The 20,130-nt window shown below is 35.9% G+C and overlaps 3 protein-coding genes across 9 annotated transcripts in view; 1 reads left to right on the forward strand and 2 right to left on the reverse strand.

Moving 5' to 3' along the window:
* Nucleotides 1-11: 11 nt before the first annotated feature.
* LOC114876657 (zinc finger protein 879-like) lies at nucleotides 12-3,669 on the reverse strand. Its single transcript, XM_029188390.2, has 8 exons — nucleotides 3,530-3,669; nucleotides 2,806-3,136; nucleotides 2,228-2,746; nucleotides 2,001-2,157; nucleotides 1,722-1,940; nucleotides 1,320-1,462; nucleotides 618-1,261; nucleotides 12-536 (listed from the first exon to the last, which is right to left on the reverse strand). The coding sequence occupies exons 2-8, from the start codon at nucleotides 3,049-3,051 to the stop codon at nucleotides 518-520; spliced, it is 1,947 nt and encodes a 648-aa protein (XP_029044223.1). The 5' UTR covers nucleotides 3,052-3,136; nucleotides 3,530-3,669; the 3' UTR covers nucleotides 12-517.
* Nucleotides 3,670-3,946: 277 nt separating this feature from the next.
* LOC114876658 (transmembrane protein 184C) lies at nucleotides 3,947-9,100 on the forward strand. Of its 4 annotated transcripts, none has more exons than XM_029188395.2 (7): nucleotides 3,947-4,212; nucleotides 4,638-4,953; nucleotides 5,349-5,385; nucleotides 5,476-5,753; nucleotides 6,145-6,351; nucleotides 6,439-6,654; nucleotides 6,772-9,100. In XM_029188395.2, the coding sequence occupies exons 2-7, from the start codon at nucleotides 4,706-4,708 to the stop codon at nucleotides 7,046-7,048; spliced, it is 1,263 nt and encodes a 420-aa protein (XP_029044228.1). In that variant the 5' UTR covers nucleotides 3,947-4,212; nucleotides 4,638-4,705; the 3' UTR covers nucleotides 7,049-9,100. The 4 variants fall into 4 exon arrangements, with proteins under 4 accessions (XP_029044228.1, XP_029044224.1, XP_029044225.1 ...); XM_029188391.2 differs by having other exon boundaries at nucleotides 3,948-4,364; XM_029188392.2 differs by lacking the exon at nucleotides 3,947-4,212 and adding an exon at nucleotides 4,359-4,451.
* Nucleotides 9,101-9,223: 123 nt separating this feature from the next.
* The window catches only part of LOC114876654 (dynamin-like 120 kDa protein, mitochondrial), a 45,906-nt gene continuing 34,999 nt past the window's right edge, over nucleotides 9,224-20,130 (reverse strand). Inside the window, exons 1-18 of one of the 4 annotated variants that reach the window (XM_029188388.2) lie at nucleotides 14,455-14,726; nucleotides 13,908-14,151; nucleotides 13,694-13,829; nucleotides 13,476-13,601; nucleotides 13,158-13,202; nucleotides 12,816-12,902; nucleotides 12,574-12,731; nucleotides 12,349-12,512; nucleotides 12,016-12,280; nucleotides 11,745-11,936; nucleotides 11,497-11,681; nucleotides 11,262-11,423; nucleotides 11,013-11,200; nucleotides 10,732-10,946; nucleotides 10,404-10,661; nucleotides 10,132-10,332; nucleotides 9,862-10,066; nucleotides 9,224-9,763 (exon numbers count right to left, since the gene is read on the reverse strand). In XM_029188388.2, the coding sequence (XP_029044221.1) occupies nucleotides 9,699-9,763; nucleotides 9,862-10,066; nucleotides 10,132-10,332; nucleotides 10,404-10,661; nucleotides 10,732-10,946; nucleotides 11,013-11,200; nucleotides 11,262-11,423; nucleotides 11,497-11,681; nucleotides 11,745-11,936; nucleotides 12,016-12,280; nucleotides 12,349-12,512; nucleotides 12,574-12,731; nucleotides 12,816-12,902; nucleotides 13,158-13,202; nucleotides 13,476-13,601; nucleotides 13,694-13,829; nucleotides 13,908-14,151; nucleotides 14,455-14,483 (2,925 nt within the window). In that variant the 5' untranslated portion in view covers nucleotides 14,484-14,726 and the 3' untranslated portion in view covers nucleotides 9,224-9,698. Of the gene's footprint in view, nucleotides 9,764-9,861; nucleotides 10,067-10,131; nucleotides 10,333-10,403; nucleotides 10,662-10,731; nucleotides 10,947-11,012; nucleotides 11,201-11,261; nucleotides 11,424-11,496; nucleotides 11,682-11,744; nucleotides 11,937-12,015; nucleotides 12,281-12,348; nucleotides 12,513-12,573; nucleotides 12,732-12,815; nucleotides 12,903-13,157; nucleotides 13,203-13,475; nucleotides 13,602-13,693; nucleotides 13,830-13,907; nucleotides 14,152-14,454; nucleotides 14,727-15,128; nucleotides 20,042-20,130 lie in introns of those variants that run through there. The other 3 variants (XM_046289197.1, XM_046289198.1, XM_046289200.1) reach the window with 3 other exon arrangements.

Genomic DNA, 20,130 nt, shown 5'->3' on the forward strand with positions numbered 1-20,130 from the left:
ACGTTTCCTTGGTGAATGCAATAAAAGTGGACCACAATGTTTCTATAAATGTCTTTACGTAAAAAATATATTTTTCAACCATGATTCGCGATATAAACAACTAATTTAAGTACAATATATACGTATGTACATACGTATATATATACATATATTTATATATATATATATGCAATTACGTGTGTATATATTTACTTATACATACACACGTGTGTTAATATAGTTTTTAGGATTACAATCCTGTTTTGTACTTTACCGAGTTTTCTGCTAATGACAGTCTTAAAAACAGTATTAAACACTATATCCATCAGGGTATTTCCTCAAAAGTAGTATTGCAGAGAAACTGGAAAGTACGCTATGCACATTATACGAGCAGTGCAAACAATGATTTACTATATTACAGCGAAGGCCAGCGTTTCCACAAAGCACCACCTTTGTACAACAAATATTTAATGTTCTAATTTCACATATACTGTTATAGTACAAAAACAATAATTTTCAATTTTTTCTCCATTAGATGTTACATGAAGAAATATTGCCTGTGAAAAGAAAGAAGAAAGTGAATCATTGAACAATTTCGAATACCATGATAAGATTAAATGAAAAATCAATTAACTCACATGTTATCAGTTGTACGTACAACCGCTTCCAACGGATCTCTGTCCGAATTACCATCCGTTGATGCTGTCACCGTGTACTCTAAAGTCTGTCCACCGGCATGCGGTAAAATGCTTTCAGGATTATCATCGGGTGGAACGATTTCCACCACACCTGTCGCTTCGACTTCCAACTTCAAATCTCTAACGAGATCCTGGATCGTTTTTGCCTGCGATCCCTTATCGTTTTCATCGTCTATACTCTTCCCTGATATAACTCTGTTCAATGGTCTATCGGTTCTTCCCCTAGAATGCGTATGCATATGCCTCTTCATATCACTTCGCACTCTGAACGGCTTTCCACACACCGCGCACTGATGAGGTTTCTCCCCCGTATGTATACGTCGATGATTCTGTAAATAACTACTAGCTCTGAATGTTTTATTACAGAATTCACATCTATAGTTCTTTTCGCCGGTGTGTATTCTTCTGTGAACAATCAAAGAATACTTTCGCGCGAAGTCTTTACCACAGTATTCGCACTGGTACTGTTTCTGTTCCGAATGAATACTCGTCGAATGATACTTTAAATCACCCCATTGACGAAAATGTCGTCCGCATTCTTCGCATTTGTACGGCTTGTCACCGCTATGAAGACGCTTGTGTACCTGTGTTTCAAAGGGTTTAATTAATACTGTTAATTAATATATTTTTCAAACGATTTACCTTCAACGCGCTGGGAGCAAAGAAACTTTTTCCACAAACTTCGCACTGATGCGGTCGTTCACCACTGTGAGATCGCATGTGATACACTAAACTATTTTTGTGGTGGAATGTCCGATCGCATTGGGAACACATCAGTTCATCATCTATAAAAAAATAAACGCTTTCGTTAAATATGTATAATAATAACAGACATGGGTAGACTGTAGTGATTTGCGGCCCGACTAGTCGGGTCGGTTCGGAAAACATCGGGCGGGCTCGGGCGGGCGTCCGATACAGTCGGGCAGAGTCGAAAAACAATACTACTTGTAAAAATAATACATGAGAGTACATGAGCCCGACTGTACCCGACCGAACCCGAAATAGTCGGGTACCCGCGCATCCCTTATAGACTGATAAGCATACTTGATTTCCTTGCTTTCAGTATCTTCTTCTTTTTCATTGTTTGTGGAATGTCAGTCTTTTCTTTGTTGTGTAGAGTTTGTTCATTAACAGTCGCCGGTTTCACGTGGTCCCTATGTACATGCGCCGTGACATCGGTAATTGTCCACAATGGCGATTCATTGTTTACAGTGGATAACGGAGACTCTGTTTCGTCGTCTATGTGAGCACCCGTTTCCTCCACTACAAACATTAAACAGATAGTTAGTTTAAATAAAATTCAAAAATGTTTCCTTCACATACCAACGCCCCTGATGCCTTCCATGAGATCCTCAGGTTCACTGAACTCCTCTATCACTGTATTTTCAAGACTCTGAACAGTTTCCGGTACAGATATAGTGATATTTGTATTTGTTGCTTGTGCTATCCTGGTTTCTTGCTTTACAGGCTCGTAATGCACCTGAAACATGAATAAATTCAAAGAATACCGTTCCTGTTGCTACAGTTACCAGTACAGTGATCAAAATTACCTTGAGGTGTTCAAAAAATTTTAATTGACTACTAAACTTAGAACTACATAGCTCACACTTAAATACATGAGCCTGGGTATCGGTAGACGATTCAGCATTAATGCCGTCTGAATTCAATCTACTACTATCTTTCCTCGTCGAATTTCTCTTGGTTTGCTGTTTGAAATTACGGGGAATCCTCTTTTTATGCGGTAAGGATCGTTTTGGTCCGGAGCTTGGGGTCGCATCCTCGCTACTTTCAGCCGACACGTCCACGTCATATTCGCTTTTAACGTTTATGAACTCTTGCTTTACGTTATGCGTGATTCGCTTGAATGGTTGCAAGGTGGGGTATACAGGCGGAGCATTAGGTTCCGGTACAGTTTGAATAGAGTACGTGTTAACCGGTGTTAAAGTCTCTAAATGAGAAACGTCTGGTAAAGTTGAATCTTCGTGCTGAGATTGACTGTGAAGTTGTTGTTGTTTCTGTTGTTGCTGCAATTGAACAGCAACCAAAGCGGCTGCCAATCTACGATCTTCCTGTTTGTGAAATTTCAATTCAGTTTTTAACATACAAACGCAAAGCGAAAAGTAATTACCTCTGTTAATTCATGTTGTAATAAATCATCTGCCTCGTAATACTGGGTTGCTGTACCGTAATCTGTACCAACACCAGCATTGATCATATCAACAACCATTCCTTCGGGGATTAATTCTCCATTGAGAGTTAAGAGGGGAACACTTTTGCTTAATGGTTCCCCATCAGCCCTTTGAATAGTAATATACTGCGCACCCTCCATTCCCTCCAGCAGCACTGCTTGTGCTTCCTCCGTTGTAACTTCCATAATTATTTACTTCAGCTGCTGATGGAAGAGAGAAATTTCTTCTATGATTATTTCTTTTCCATCTGTAAAAGCTAGCTATCTGTGCCTAGAAATATAAATAAATAAATAAATAATGTAAAATTGAAATTCATATGATATATGTACAATATCAGTTCGTCTAGTGAAAAAGCACTGACTTTGGAGTCCAAATTTAACTGCAGCAAATATCATAAATCTAATTATTTAATAAAAGCGTTAAAATAATTAACATAATCATCTAATAAAAGCTTTAGAATATTTGAAATTACAAAATACACTGGACGAACTGACACTATGATTGATGTTGTTGAATTGGTGATTTAAATTTCGCGCGTTCATTTAGTTTAGAGATGACAGCGGAATCAAGGTCACTGCACCCGGAGCTCTAAGAAAACTTCTCTCACGATGTGATTCGCGTCCTAGCGAAATAAATACTCTCCTCTCGTCTTTCTTTACCAACCTTTGCAAGTCCGAGCGGAATTATCGACTCCTTTTTCGGAAACTTGAGCGACATAAACAAAGCAAAATATTGAAACACTGTATGACAAAATGTGACAACAGTGCTTGGCTCTTGACGCCATTAGAACGGATGTACCCTTCCTTTTCTTCCTACGCGAATCTCTCATCGATACCAACATTAATCCTTAAAGAAAACTAGAGCCCTCTAATATTCAATCCTTTTAAATAATCTCCTTTATTATCGTTAATATCAACCCCCTTCTTTTTCTTTTCTTCTCATCGAAATATAGAATGAATATTCGACACGGGCACCTCCTTTGAAATTTCAAATTTGAGTTCAACCTTGAGAGATTCATTTTGATTTCATTTGTCAAAATTGCTCAACTTCCGGGAAGAGAGTTCATGCACGATTATCGACAAATGTCAAAATAGGATTTGCAATTATGCAATTCCTTGATACTGTACAAAGCATATTGCGTTAAATGCGACCTTATTTCGAAGAGCTTGTAACAAATCTACGATAATAACAGAGATTTTTCAAACTTTCGAAACATGCGGATATCGTGGATTGTCGAAAGAACCTTTGTACCTATGACAATCTTAGTTGATTTACGGAGCGCGTTATTTTTAACAAGTATATCGATAAGAAGCTACTCATAACACTCTTGACTAGCTGGAATCAACGTATGTAAATCCACTGTAATTAATATTCTACGCGGTTACTCGATCGTGTAACTGAATACGAGGGGGTTAAGAGTTCGCTTCTTTTTTCCCCCCTTTTTGGGCTGTCATTGTCAGCTGATTTGGTTCATCGTTGATTCATCATATCCGACAAGGTTGTTACAAGTTTTTTTAACGCTTCACTACGCCATTTACCATGTTCACGCGGTTATAGTACTTAATATATGAAATATCACGAAACCGTAAGTGAGTTCAGCGGAGAATCGTATCTTTTTATATTCGATGGAAATATCGGATTCGAAAACATTTCAACACAATTTTCCATTTATCTGCTGTATCAAGAAGCAATAGAAAGCTGATACGCGTGATGAATAAAAAAATATTATCACACTGTGTATAACGTTTATTTATAATTTCTTTATTTTTAGAGGTTCGCAGGAATTGATTGGGAAAATGCATAGTATGTGATATTATTTCTTTAAAATTCATTAAAGTGATGGCTTCTATTTGTCGCCGCTGGAGACTATGGATTTTACCAGTTTTAACTTGTCTCTACGCGCTTCTAATCATTATTCTGGTACCAATCCTATTGGCGAATTCCATTAAGAATGGTTTCAGAAAGCAGGATCAAGGAGCGCTTGTGGGTGGTGCGTTTGTACTGCTTGCCTTACCCATTGCTTTCTATGAAATCGTTCAACACATGATATATTATACACAGCCAAGGCTACAGAAATATATTATAAGGTAAGTTAGCCGTTGTTTTATCAACAGAAGATTTTGATTGAAGGTATTGAAGTTCATCGATAGCTGAACACAGAGATAAAACTAATTAATATAAATTAGGTTGATAACTGTTCTAAGAAACGAAATTGTATTTAATATGATCAGGTTTCAGCATTTCATTCAGCTACATTCGCTTGCTATTAATAATACATTAAATATACACGCTCTTTCTTATGGATTCAAGGTCAAGGTCAAGAAACTATTGATTTACCTTTGACATGCTAAAGGTCAAGAGCTAGAGATCATAAGTGAATAAACTCACTTTTTATAGAGTTCCTGTCTAGTACTATTCAATCAAAAATAAATTGTATCTGTTTACTTTTACATCTTATATATTGTTGCGATATTTGTTTCAGGATATTATGGATGGTACCAATTTATGCAGTAAATGCTGTAGGTATACGCATTTAATTTTTATTCAAATTATGCATAAATTGGTGTTTCGATTTCATAGATAAAATGTCTTTTTTTAAATTTTTTTAGTGGCTTGGTCTGGTGTATCCTGAGGGCAGTATATATGTGGACAGTTTGAGGGAATGCTACGAAGCATACGTAATATACAATTTTATGATGTATTTATTGGCCTATTTGGATGCTGATCGTCAGCTAGAACATAGGCTTGAAATGTCTCCTCAAGTTCATCATATGTTTCCTTTATGTTGTTTACCCGACTGGGAGATGGGCAGGGAATTTGTACATATGTGCAAACACGGGATATTACAATACACTGCTGTTAGGCCTATAACAACCTTGATGTCTTTGTAAGTATCATGTAAAATCTTTAGATTCGAAAATCATAACAAGAAGGTACAGTTATTTATATTGCTTTTCCAGAGATTGGGTGTTTATTTGTACTGTCGGGAAGAATCAGCTTTTTGCAACTTAACTTTACTTATCAGTTTCTTTTTTTTAAATACAAAAAACTTGGGATTTTTAATAGAAGATTTATAACGTTCAGGACAAATGAATAATTAATGATTTTTAACATTTTTTTGTTTCTTGCTTCTTGAAAACAGTATTAATATACTTTAAATATCAATCTAAGTTGAACACGATTAAAAGGGAAAAAATTTTTTCATGGTGTCTCGTATAGATGTTACTTTTTATATTAATTACATAAATTTCAATTCTTGTAACAAATTATGTTTCTAGTATCTGTGAACTGAACGGAGTATATGGAGAAGGTGAATTCAGAACAGATGTAGCTTTTCCATATATGATCGCTTTAAATAATTTATCACAGTTTGTTGCTATGTACTGCCTGGTGCTTTTCTACCGTGCCAACGCAGAGGCTTTAAAACCGATGAAACCAATTGGCAAATTTTTATGTATCAAAGCAGTCGTATTTTTCTCTTTCTTGTAAGTTTCAAACACCATTGAATTATCCTCCTTCGAAAAAGAAGAAGAAAAAAAAAATATTTCTTTCTTTGTTTCTTTGTTTTACAGTCAAGGTGTAATTGTTGCGTTATTAGTATACTTTGATGTAATCTCGAGTATCTTCAATACAAATGACATGGATGACATTAGAAATATATCGTCAAAATTACAAGATTTCTTAATTTGCATCGAAATGTTCTTAGCTGCTGTGGCTCACCACTATAGCTTTTCGTATAAACCTTTTGTAAATCTAGCTCAAGGTCAAGCATGGTGGGATGCATTCAGGTAATTCTTCATGTAGTTTCAACTACTTATAAAATCCTTCCTTTAAAGAGAAGATTAATTATTTCATATAAAAGGGGATACATGGTATGAAAGCAAAATTTCTTTTCATTTTTCCAGAGCTATGTGGGACGTCTCTGACGTTCACAACGATATCAAAGAACACTTAGGAGTAGTAGGATCATCATTAAGTCGCAGGATACGTGGTCGTAGTGCCTATCAGCAGGCGTGGGGAAGCGCGACAGAACGTACGTCTCTCCTTCCCGAGGCGTCTGTGACTACGACCAGGAGTGCACCAGCATGTTCCTTTTACAATACGGGAGAAATCGATCAGAACGATGCTCCCGTCGATCTCGTTCCAGAGGTGCAGGATACCACGAACGCGGTGAAAACGTAACTTGTGCGGTAATCAAAGAGGAAATAATACTTTGATAACTGAGAAGAATGATTAACGAGAGCAATTTCGTCTCGAACACTTTGTCCGAATTTGCTCTGTATCGTTAGTATTACCTTTAAGCAGAGAAATCTAATTTTGCAACAAGCGTTCTCCCCCTGAAAAAATATTTGTACAAATATCTCATTGTCCTGTTTGTCGAACGACGTACGCTCATCAAGGAGGGAGCTACCGCGACGTGCACCGTAACGAATTAAGGGATTTGATACAAGTCACTTTAACGAGACATGTGTTTGTTTAACAAAAACGCTTTTTTCCTCCTTTATTTGCGTTACCAATAATGTATTACCAAATAATTGTCCGTGTATGTGTACATATGTACTGTGTCACAGTGAAAGTTGTAATTTAATAAATATATACATTTATATACTACATAGTCAATGTGATCCATATCAGATTTATGGTGTTCATTTCAATTGATCTAATATTAAAAAGTTTCAATTGCTTGTGAATAGATTTAATAATTAAGTTGGCATGTAATTACATTGACTAGTAAGTGTATATTTTTATTGAATTGACACATTTACTGTAATATATATGTACACATACGTATTCTGTTTATATTTAAAACAATATATCGGTACAGTTCTATTTATAAAAGGTACGACGTTATTTATTGTTGGTTAGTGAACCCGAAAAGGGAAATACATAACAGACTATAGCTGTTGTTCAGATAAATTGAAATGTTATCTGTTGTATTTTTCGCCTATGCAATTACTCGTCCAATGCTTTGAAACCTCACTAGAGCTATGTCTAAATCTGATATTAAATATACCGTAAATAATGAGGAAAAAATCATTCCTGCCAAATGTATATTAATATTTAATTTTATATCAACTATGTTGATTATAAAATGTACGAAGGAAGCTTACATGTTCCAAAAAAAAGAAGCATAGAATTATAATGCATTAACGACCGTTAAAAACTATGCAAATAAATGGAAAATGATTATTTGGTGTAACTAGGTAGGGGCCAGGGTGAACATGCCCCCCCTCGCCATTATAGGGTTATAAGATTCTGAAGTTGTAAAATTCTGAAATTTAAAAACTAAAAAATTTTGAAATTCAAGGGACCTGGCCCGCCCTCCCAATAAATTAGTTACGCCAATGGAAATGATAATTATAATTGAACAAAAAACGGAAAGTATCCGTTTTATGCCGTTAATGTATTAATTTATACAACACGTTCGTATCATGTCGACATATATTTCTCGTGCATAAGTGGTGTTAATTATTCTAAAGAAATAATGTATGAGAAACCCTTTTCATTTTTTGTATCTTTAGGGACAGCCAAATAAGTTTGACAAAATCTTTTTAACAAAATTTTATAAGCGCTTGTCAAGATATTGTAAATTTGTTATGAAATATTTTCGCTATAATAGCGTATTATATGTAATGAGATATTTTAACAGACATTCGGACCAAAGATGGAGTAAATATAGTTTATGTCAGTTAGTGTTTGTCAGATGAGAAATTAGAAGAAACAACCGGTAGTCCTAGCGATTTATATTGTCAATTAAAAGCCCCTGAAAGGAAATGATATTTTTAATATGTTTCTACCGCGTTATTTGTAACTTTGTGATACACGTGGAACTATATTAATTACCTATTAATTATGAATCAAACGAAAGACAGGAATAAATTTCAATAAAATACCCTGTAAATTTTTATGTACCACAGGAAGGAACTTAGACATAGACTGCGTATTTTAATAACTTCTACCACTTTTGTACAAACAAACATAAAAAAAAACATATTTCAATTTCATAAGTACTTAATGAATGATTCTATCAAGTGTTGATTACATACTTCCTAGGACAGCAAAAATGATAAAATAAACGTTAAAAAAAAGGAAATATCTATAGGTTTCTATTACATACAGTGTTGAGAAACTTTTGTTACACTTTCTGTATCACGCTTCAAATATTGTACGTTTATTTTGTTAATTGTAATAAGATATATTTAAGAGATTAATTAAAAAAAAATACTCACTGCATTTTTATTATTTCAAAACATCAACTGTTGACGTTCTTCTATATTTAATTTTCCTATTAGTCATTCTGTATTTAATTATATACAAAATATGATTAGCGTTATTCACATATTTATATGAAACGTATAAGAATTAAATATGTATTTTATTTGAGATATCTACATTTCATGTATCATCATACACGCAATTCATTCAGTTTATCATTATGCAAGCGTTATTCCATTAATTTTTCAATTGCTCTGCTTTGGTATGATTTATGCTAAGTCGCTAATAATATTATATTTAATCCATTAGACAAATGTGTCACAAAAAACTTTGCTAGATGTGCAATTAATAAAATTGCACAACCATTACCGCGTTTGATTAGTTATAATTTTAGTGCTACAAATTCGAACCGCATTTCATATCAAAGGTTTTCTTGTCCTGTTCGTACAGTTTTCCCGTAAAAACTGATAACAGTACGTGCTGTGTTCTTCGGCAATGAAAAAAGAAAAAGAATAATACCTAAGTATTCACGTAACAGCCGCCATGGCTGTTATGCGACATCACACATACCGTGCACCTCTCTGTTTAAATACCTAAATTCTCAGTCAGATTTCGTTCATTTCTCCTTCTTTAATGCCTGAATAAATTCTTCAAGTTTCTCTTGAATTTGTCTAACACGTTCTGAAATAAAAATAATAATAATTTCATGAATCATTAACAGGTCAAAATTAAAATTTTCATGTCAAACCAGTTGACTGATGCGTTTAATATATATTTACCGAGTTCCTCAGCCAACGTGACTCGTCTACCAGTCAATAATTGCTTTTTGATTTCATTATCTTGACTGTAATCCTCCAACACTTCTTTTATTTCTTTATCTAACCTACGAGCTTCACGATTCATGATTTGTTGCCGTAACGCATTTGCAGTCACCTTCAGCACCTGTTGAATCCTCCAAAACAATACAACGTCGTTGCAATCCACCTGTTAAAATATTTCAATGAATAATAATTACAAGAAAATTCAATAATTTTAATATAATATCTTACTTCGCTTTCGTGGCCTGTATGGTACAAATAATATCCTTTCTTACAATCGTACGCTTTCGCTAAACTTTGCTGCAAGAAGTATCTTCTATAAACTGGATGCCAGGTTTCTCGAATAAATTCGTTATCAATTTCTAGACCGTTTCGTTGCAAATTCTTTCTAACCGTTGTAATTTCATCTTGCGTTAGAGTAGGAGTATGTTTCTGTTAAAAAAAGGAATTTTTATAAAATGAATCTTTTTATAATTTAATAGAGCGCAAAGTTTTCTTATTACTTTATCCGCATAAAGAATTTTATCCAACTCATTTTTCACTGCCGAACGTTGTCGTTGCTCGTCGCTTTGACTCTGCCAATACAACCATCGTTCTTTGCGGCCTGGACCTAACATTTCCCTTAAGATCAATTCGATATTTTGTAATTTCTCTTTGACGGCTGTCTCTAAGAAACGCACTGCCTGATCCCACTCCCTTTTATCGTTTACACTTTTGTCCTCCACGGTATTCAATTGTATCACACGTAACATCTCAGAGGCCTGAAAAATATATTTTTACATTTAATTACGACTTCTGAGATTGTACGTTTCTTAACGAGGAGAGAATTACTTTTTCTTCCCACGTATGTCGCTTCAACGCTTCTGTAACCACTGCATTCTTTAAATTGTCAAAGATGTCATCGTGATCCGGACTGAGTTTTGCTTGATTCATAAAATGATTAAATTCCCTTTGCAAACATTCCCAGCCACTCTCGACGCTTCGAGCTGGCAAATGCTCTTCCGGCCACTGTCGTAGTTTGATGTCAACAGTTGTGTTAAACGTACCTAAATGATCCAAATATTATTATATTCATATATAATATATATTGTCATAGTACCGTGTTAACACACCTGGATTTCCACTTTGAGCAGCTGGCAAATAAATATTTTCAAACACGTGCGTACTAACTTTGTCCCAAATAATGTTCAATAAAGTTTCTTCCCAGTGTTTCGGTGAAACTTGAGACAGATTTACAATCTCGTCTAATATCTCTCCTCGAGCTTTCTCAAAGAGTTCATCTCGATCCAGTTGTCTCAGTCTGCATAAAAAATGAATTTTATATAATTTCAATTTGCCGGAAGCAGTAGGAATAAATTTACCTGGGAAAATTATTTTTCCATTCAGTTTCAAGATTAAACCTGGTCGCTTTAAATACGTCTGCCTGCTGTTCCACCGTCTCCCGAACCATCTTCCAGAAACATTCCGCAACCGCAAGACTTAAATTTCTTGTGGTAACCTGACCGGACATTACTAAACCATCCCTATGAAGAAACCATGATATAATTAATAATTAACGATCAGAGTTAAATGTGTGTAGAACAGGTGAACGCATACTTAAAAAGCTTGGAGGTACGGAAGAATTGTTCTTCGTAATCTCTGATCGTCTGTATACTGTCGTCCTGTTTGCCACGACCAGTGACGACAGCAAAATATCCTAACGCTTTCATAGGAAATAATTTACCAGATAATATTTTACGGAGGCGATCAGGGTTTGTCAAGTTTTCTTCAGCTAAATCCACCTGTTGATAATAATAGATACGTTTTAATTAGTCAAATTAAATCAAAAATAAGTGACATTGTACCTTTGTCAAAACGAAAATGGTACGTTTCCCAGTAGGGTCCATTTGAGCAACAAGATCCGTTACATTGCTCCTTTCAGCATCCACAGATCCATCTTGGATGCAGAGAATAATTGCATTAGGATTGCTCATGTGTTGCTGAGTCATTTGTCGAATTGCATCTCGAGTATCTTCTGCCATATCAACAGTGACTGTCTGTTAAAAAACGTCACAATTTTATAAATGTTTAAATTGTCCTTGGTATAATGCATTTACAATCTGAATCATCGCTTACGCTAATTATACCGGGCAGATCGACCAGAACCATACGCTGAAGACCTGGCCCTTTTACCGTCATTGAAATCACATCTTGGCTAACTGTTTTACCATTTTTAACGCTGTTCTTCATACGCAACTCCACCTCGCGTCTTAGCTCGGCTAATTCCGACTCTTTCGTCAAGTCAAATTCTCTAGAACTGTCTTTGAACTGAGCTATGTGATAGGGACCTTCGCTTAGAGTGACTTTGACTGGAGCTCTGGTCATCATTTCACCACCACCTCTGAATTTTAAATAACATTGTTATTAACTATTAATTTGAGGTAGTAAATGGAAAGGTTGAAATTATACCTTGGGAATATCCTTGCTTGGGCGATCATTTCCAGCACAGACGTTTTACCAGAACTTTGATCACCGACAACCACCACTCTTGGTAAATGATCGGTGGTAGAATAGGTACTATCATAATCGCTAAGTTCGTCCAGAACGTCACTGTACATGTCGATCAAAGATTTCTAAAAGAGACATAATTGAAATGATTGTGTTAAAAAATATGTGACACCGTGATTTGATTACTTTTATTTTCTTATTATTCAGCTTTTGATTGCCACGTAGAAGCATCTGTTTTCGGAGTTCTTTGTTTTCCCGTTCTAGCCTTTCAAGCTCGCGCTGATACCTCAACTGTGTTTGCATCACTTCTTCCTGCATAGCGTTTATTCTTTCTTGAGAAGTTTCTTTAAAACAAAATTGAAAGACATGTAATTATAAGAATCGGAGAAATGGTAAGACCGGATTATAATACACTAACATGTACATACGAGCTTTCTTACGATCCTCTTGAATATTCTCATCGGGCAATGGCCGAGCAAATGCTACAGAATTGCTTCTAATTTGATCTTTTGATTCTGTTTGGGAAGATATTAAAATTTCAATGTACGAAGGCTTAATTTGATAAAGGAGAAAATAACTCTAAGTGTAATATAAAATAATAAAGGTCTATTCCATTCAGTATTTACATTCTAATACTACATTTGTTAATGGATCAAAATCATTTTTAAACATTGGAATTGTCCTAAGATTATGAATGAAAAAAAAAAAATTAAAAAAAAAATGCTGAATGGACAGACAACAAAAGGCAGATACTTTTACATTTTACACACCTGAATAAAGTCGGTATAATATTGCTGAGGTCGCGTCAAATATACCTGAACAGAACAGACCGTGATATATTTCTAAATAAACTACAACTTATAAACTTACATGAAAGAAAATAAAACATACTACCTTCATCTACTAACCAGCTCATCGAAATGAGTGGAAATTAGCGTTAACAAAAGGTGGGACATAAAATATTTTATTTTATATTCAGAAAATTATATACATGGTTAAGAAAACGTCAGGCAAATTAATAAGCAGGGATTTTTTAGCATGCAATGATATGAAAATAAAAGAAAAAAAAAAAATCCTATTGAACTCACTATCAGAAGAATCCACTGCTTGATTCTGGTTCACCTCTGCTGCCTTAATAGCATCATCCAGCCTTTGATTAAACCATTCCCTGTATTGCCTATACTTGGCTTCTCCAAACTCCTTTATACGTGGATCTGTTTGTGTTTGTCCATTTTTCATGTCTCTAATATCTTTTTTGCCTCACGTTTTCGTATGCTTAAATATTCAAAGGTACATTCATACTTACCAAATTCCATTTTCTCTGCTAAGATACCCTTAGCAGACAGAAGTTTGTTATGAATATTTTTCCATCTTTTTTCATCAGGAAGTATATCATCTAACCAGCCCATATCAGGCATAACTTCTTTCAATTGTTCATATTTCTTCAAGAAAAAGAAGAACATATATGAATATTATGTACGTACTAAAGTTTTGAATATTTGTGCCCTTGTTTTTGTTACCTTTTGCAATGTAACTCCACCTCCAACTGCACCACCCAATAAAAGATATCGGATCTTCAATGCTCCTCTTAATACTCGTCCAATAAACATGGCATATGTACGATTAGGATTTCCAAAATAACGTACATGCGGGGAGGCTAACAATGGGCGATAAATTCTGTTGTACCTGCCTGACATTAAATTTCTCGTACTGACTATGGATACAGGATAACGGGACGTCTTTGAAACTAGAATAATTCTGTCTCTGTAAAGAGAAAGACATAATGTTTCACAGTTATGCAAGCAACGAAATATGCACATATGTTTCTTAATGTAAATACAAATAAGAATAAATAATCAGGCACAGTGTTAATACTTTACGAAAGAACAGAATGCCAATAGAGAAAAATGACGTTTCTATATCCTTAATAAGGTGTTAAAACCTAACCTGAAAGTTCGGAAAATTGACCCACAAACACTTATTAAGAGAATGTTGTGGATTTTAATGGGTATATTGTAAGTTTTTGAAAAGTTAAGAATTCTTTCATTGAAGGTAAACGAATCTTACCCTATTTTCCTACAAATAACTTGCTTCATTTTGCAGGATACTGCTCGGCACTGAGTTACGGAACAGGACTATTAAAATATACTTTTTCAATGTAATGTATACGTGATATATCAAATTAATGTTGTAAAATGTTTCTAAAACGAATGAAATCCGTCTATTTCGTTAACAATTCATTCTTTTCTATCGTTCAAACCTATTTTACCACTGCTAATGGTCATTGCAAATATCGGCAATATTTTGCAAGAGCACATGCGTGAAAACTTCATAGGAATTTTCTGTTTACCAATAACAAGTGTTTAGTGAGAAATTTAAGGGAATCCCCTTAAAGTAACTAGATGATGAAAAAACTATGATTAAAAACGCATAGCATTATTATTATTATAATAAATATAAATTATGTATGGTTTTTCAGTATACTTGTTAGAGATTTTGAATGTTTTTGTATTTACTTCCAGGGTTTTGAATTCAAAATTAATATTGAAACACAATTTTATGTAAAGTAACATAAAATTTATATGAGCTGAATAAACAACAAGTCTTTTCTATCTTTAGCTAATTTTAATTACAAGTTTTTTAGGAAAAGAACTTGAATCAATAATAACTCATTTAAAATTTGTGGTGATCCCTTCCCCTTTGCTTAGATCACTATGTTCTACCAAGCACACCATCAGCAATGATTCTTTAATAATTTTATTTTCCTTTGTAATCCTTATATTACAAAACATACTTTTCCAGACACATTGAAAATATGCTCTATTTACATTGGATTGTTGCCTAGTTTTGTGCTAACTATCTTGTTATCGCTGTCATTCTGGTTGTTCATTTTTTTTACAGGAATTAATATTAATATAACTATTCGCATAGGCTCTCATATATAATATGATTATGGCAGTACATTTACATTAAAGTCTATTTCCTTATACAGCGTTTTTTTTTATCGTTTCATGTTATACATTCAATTTATTTTCTCATATTTCTGTTCATATTTATATATATACTCATTTATTTATAATATATATAAATGAAAATCTACTTAGAATTATGTGCATCAACTAAGCGTAAGAAAGGAAAAGTTTCCTATCGTTCCTCGCATTTCTTTTCTTTTTTATCATTACAAGCTTCATTCTTAAATACGTGGCTGACGCCATGACATGAGATCTAGGAAAATTCAAACGCATTTAACGAAAAAATTGATTTCATTATACGCTGTACGACTAAATGTGCTAACACGACGTATCGAAGGTGGATGATTTTTAGCTCAGAATAAATTTCTCTGTAAAACCTGCCGGATTACGAAAAAAAAAAAAAAAAACGACCGGCAATTTGTTTGTTAGATTATCGCGATATGTACGAATCACAAAAAGCCGGCGAAAGCACGCTACTCGATTGGACCCCATTTTACATCGTCCTTTCACAAAAAACTAAATTAGCTGTTTTCATCTTTCATTTTACACAGTACTTTTTTTTTCTTTTTTTTCTTCATTTTTTTTGTTTAAAGTCACCTAAAGATCCACTACGTTAAATAAAACGTATTAAATGTCCTAGTATTGTCTAAAGGTGCTCTTTTTTCATACACTGTTTTTTATATTTGTTTATGTCCACTATTCCTCACATTCAGTCTAAGATAGAATATATTTATAGTATTTATAAGGGCTTGGAATTATTATATCCTTAACGTTACACGAGCTAGCCTTTTTTTTCTGTATAATGCCAAGCTGCTATGTACATGGTTTTTTGCCATTTTTCTTTTTATATAACTTGATCACAACACGTTCTTTGTCACTTCAAAATTCGACACACACCTTGAACGTTCCATTAAAAACCTATAAAATAAATTTTGAATTTATTCTGGCAGTTACATTAGTCGTTTGAATAACGCCACATTTTAAAGAAATTCAAAATAAGAATCAATAAACTAAATTCCCACAGTAGTGCAATCACAACTGCATTGTCTCATGTGTATACCTCAGAAAAGAACACAAAGGAAAATATTGAACCAATCAGTTCTGATCACTACGCAACATAGTCATCCGACTAATTTCTTAAACACAAAATTTTCATCGTACTCTGCTTCTGTTTCATCAGACCAAGTAGTTATATAAACTATTCCTTTGTTGCTGTCCCTTCAGCAAAAAACTGCTGGTTCAGACTTATATTACTATCCATGGGAAGGAACAGCATTCGTTTAGCTACATTATTGAACCTAATTCCTTCGTCTGTTTCCATGAGTCTAAGACTAGTATCAAAAGATCCAGTTATGCTACATTCGCTTACAAAAGTCTTCTAATCTTTTCATTGCGTGCATTAAGAAATCCCAGTCCTGATTTTAGAAAAAAGAAAACCCAGTCATGATATACGTATAAAAAGTTGCTGCTGAACTTTTCAGTTTACTTCGTTTGTTCTCCTCCATCCATTTTCTTCTACGTTTCCTCTAAGTATCATGTTTCCTGTTCATGAACTCGCTTATAAAATACACTTGGTTAAGAATCGCAGTTCTTAGCATTAATCATCAACTACTTCTTCTGACTTGGAAAAAGGAACTGTATATTCCTTGTGTTCCTAATCACTGCAAGGAACTTAATTAATGAAAGTTATTGTTCCTAAGAAGAAGAAAAAAAGAGTAAATTCTTTAGTATGTTTCTAGTCACTTCAACAAACCTAGTCATGAAATACGTATCAAGAGGTGCTGTTTCTATGCTTTTTGCTCTTTGCTCTGCCGGGTTCGAATTCGTCCTCGCTTCTTCGTCGTTTCTCCTTCAGCTGCTTCTCCATTGCGAGCATGGTGATCATTCTCTTATGGGAATCGCCAACGATCCAGCCGTGTTGTTCCTGGCGGTCGTCCTCCTCTTCCTCGACCACAGGGACCACTTCAAGCATCTCTTCTTCGTCGCTGGAGCTGGACCAGTAATACAACTGGTTGGCAGCAGCGCGTTTTCGTCGGCCAATGGCCACCCCCACACCTTCTTCAACTTTGTTCCACGATTTCGTTGTCTTTAATTCTTCATCATCGGAATCGTGTTTCCCATTAGACGATCTACGTTCCTTGTCCCTGGATCCTTTGGAGTCTGTCCGGTTCCTCGACTTGTCAGAGTTTGCGTTTCTATTCCTTTTACTTCCAACCTTCGCGTCCCCTTTAGAAGTCCTCTTTGGTTTCGTCGGAGACTTGGAGTGCCTTTTCTGTTTTATAGGAGATTCTTGATTGTTCGCGTCTTCATGGTTGCTCTCTGCCAATATAGATTTATTACAATTACCCTCTGGATCATCCAAGCCTTCGTTATTATGTTTCACATTTATTTCTTCATCTACTTTGCTTTGTTTCTTCTGTTTCTCCTTTGTCTGATGTTTCTTCTTCTGCGTTACTTCCTGATCAATTTTATCTTCCATTGATTCCGGCTTCTCTGGGTCATGAGCGTCGCTGAGATCCGATTTGCAGTTCTGAGTATTCAGAGCAAGAGAATCCTTCTTCTTGCCAACCTCTCTTAAGATCTCCTCCTCTATAGCCTTCTGCTCCTTGGCTATCATTTGTTCATGCTTCTTCTCAATGTACCTCTCCTTCCTTTTCTCTTTCGACTCTCGTTTCTGTTTACGTGGCTTATCGTGATCGAATTTATCGTTGCTCCTCCTGTCCCTGGGACTTATTTCTTCGTCCGAGCTACTGATCTCTGCTAACAGCCCTTGCTTCCCAATGGCGCACTTCCTTTGCCTTCTGGTCGGTTGAAAATCCATAAGGATCCTCTCTTGCTCCTCCTGCATTTTCTTCAGCTGCTGTTCCTTTCGTTTCTTCGACTCCTGCACCTTCCTACTGAGAAACACGTGAAGAGGAAGATTGTCAGACTCTTTCTGAGGCTTCTCATTGCTGGACAGCTTTTCTGGTAGGGAGAGAAGGTCGTTGTCAGGTTCCTCTTCCTGCTCCAATTCCTGGTCCTGTTCCTCTAGAAGACTAGGAGACTTCACTGTTGATTCCTCGACAGGATTATACGTCTCGCTGACATCTGGTTCTGCTGTTACCACTGGATCACCATCTTCTAAAGTCACGTTTCTATCGACGTTATTGTAATTTGCTTCTGAAGCTTCGTTATCAGCCTGGTCCAACATATCCAAAGCTTCTTCCAGTGGGATCAATTCATCTCGTATACAGTTTGTCTTGCCGTTAATCTTCTCTTGCAATGAATTTGAATTTTTCACTCTGGATTCATCTGGGACGTTCTGAGCTTCTGTGGTAACCGAGTCTTCGACGTCCGAATCGACGATGGAACTGTCTTCCCTATACAAATCGTCCATTTCGTAATTTCTCTCGTATTGGGTCTCAGTTTCTTCGTCGCTGTTTCTCTGATCCTCCACGTCCTTTCGCTCGTCGATCACCAGAGGATGGTCCGACATTTCTGATTCAGATTTCTTGTGATCAGACTCGTGCTTGGGGTCGTCCTTCAAATCCTGATCCCTCCAATCATCGTTTTCACGATCCTCGTTCTCAGAAGAATATTTGTTAACCGATTCCTGATTCTGTTTGAGATTCTCCGATTCTGCAACTTTCTTAGCAACCTTCTTCGCTCTTCGCTGCTTCTTCGATTCATAATTTACCCCTTCGTGTTCGAATTCGCTCTCCGATGAGGTGTACAGTTCAGCAAAGATGTTCTGTTTTCCTTTGGAGCAGGTTCTCTGGCTCTTCGAGATCCCTACACCAATGTCCTCTGGTTTCACAGCAGTCGTTCTATATTCATCAGAGCTGTCGTTCTCGTACCAGGCGTTCCTAGTCTTCTTCTTAGGATTCTTATTACGTTTCTTCAGCTTCGAATGTTTCAGAGATTGCTCCACTGGACGTTTAGACTTCAATTGCTTCCTCTCGACAAACTCGTCCATTGGTCCAGTGATCTGTCGTTGATCCTCGCTCTGGAAAGACTTCAAAGCACCCTTAGTCTTCGGGGCAAACTTTTCTAGTTCCTTGAACTTCCTGTCTATCATAGACTCCAATCTACTGCTCAATGCATCCCCAGTTTTTCCATTCTCTAAACTCTCACCGATGGCCTTGGACATTAATCCTGCCACGTCGACCTCTTTAGTCCTCAGGCAGCTGACTTCGTATCCTGGCCTGCTTCTATAAGACATCACACTGCCCAGATTCGGCTCTATCTGACTCTCCTCTTCGTCGAAGTCGTAAACGTCCTTTATCCTGTCTGAAACGAATTCTTCTTTCCTTTCGAAGCCATCGCGACGTTTCTTTCTCTCGCCTAACCCTCCGCCGTGTTCACCACGACGAATCAGAGGAAATTCCTGATGCTTTTTCATCTTCTTCGTCTTACGTTGTCGATGAACGTTCAGTTCTCGAAGAGCAGCCTCTGTCTTTGATTTCTCCTGCTGCTTCCTTTCGTTCATTTCCTTCTTCCTTTCAAAAAGTTCCTTTATAGGGTTCCTAGGCTTCTTCTGAATGTCTTTTGGTACAGTCACAGGACAGGGGTCGGGAATTGATTCCTTATTTGGTGAGGTCTTTGCAGGTTGGACCAATTCTTGAGATATTGGCAGCCCAGTTGTGGATGTTGGTGCTCGGGCACATGCTAGCTCTGCTAGAACCTTCATTGGCGTGGACCCACTGTGGACATAAAAATATTCATTGATCCAAAGAAAATGAAACGTTGAAATTTCATCTGAAATGATTTCTGGTAACAAAGAAAAACTTGA

The sequence above is a fragment of the Osmia bicornis genome, chromosome 16, assembly GCF_907164935.1.
Source record: "Osmia bicornis bicornis chromosome 16, iOsmBic2.1, whole genome shotgun sequence".
Classification (NCBI taxonomy): Eukaryota; Metazoa; Arthropoda; class Insecta; order Hymenoptera; family Megachilidae; genus Osmia; species Osmia bicornis.

Bases quoted from the DNA above. Each gene is read 5' to 3' on its own strand.
- LOC114876658 (XM_029188395.2), top strand. From the start codon at position 4,706: ATGGCTTCTATTTGTCGCCGCTGGAGACTATGGATTTTACCAGTTTTA. The intron at 5,754-6,144 runs GTAAGTATCATG...TTATGTTTCTAG, and splicing joins ATAACAACCTTGATGTCTTT to TATCTGTGAACTGAACGGAG. The intron at 6,352-6,438 runs GTAAGTTTCAAA...TTTGTTTTACAG, and splicing joins GTCGTATTTTTCTCTTTCTT to TCAAGGTGTAATTGTTGCGT.
- LOC114876657 (XM_029188390.2), bottom strand. From the start codon at position 3,051: ATGGAAGTTACAACGGAGGAAGCACAAGCAGTGCTGCTGGAGGGAATG. The intron at 1,463-1,721 runs GTATGCTTATCA...ATTTTTTTATAG, and splicing joins ACTGAAAGCAAGGAAATCAA to ATGATGAACTGATGTGTTCC. The intron at 1,262-1,319 runs GTAAATCGTTTG...TTTGAAACACAG, and splicing joins TTGCTCCCAGCGCGTTGAAG to GTACACAAGCGTCTTCATAG.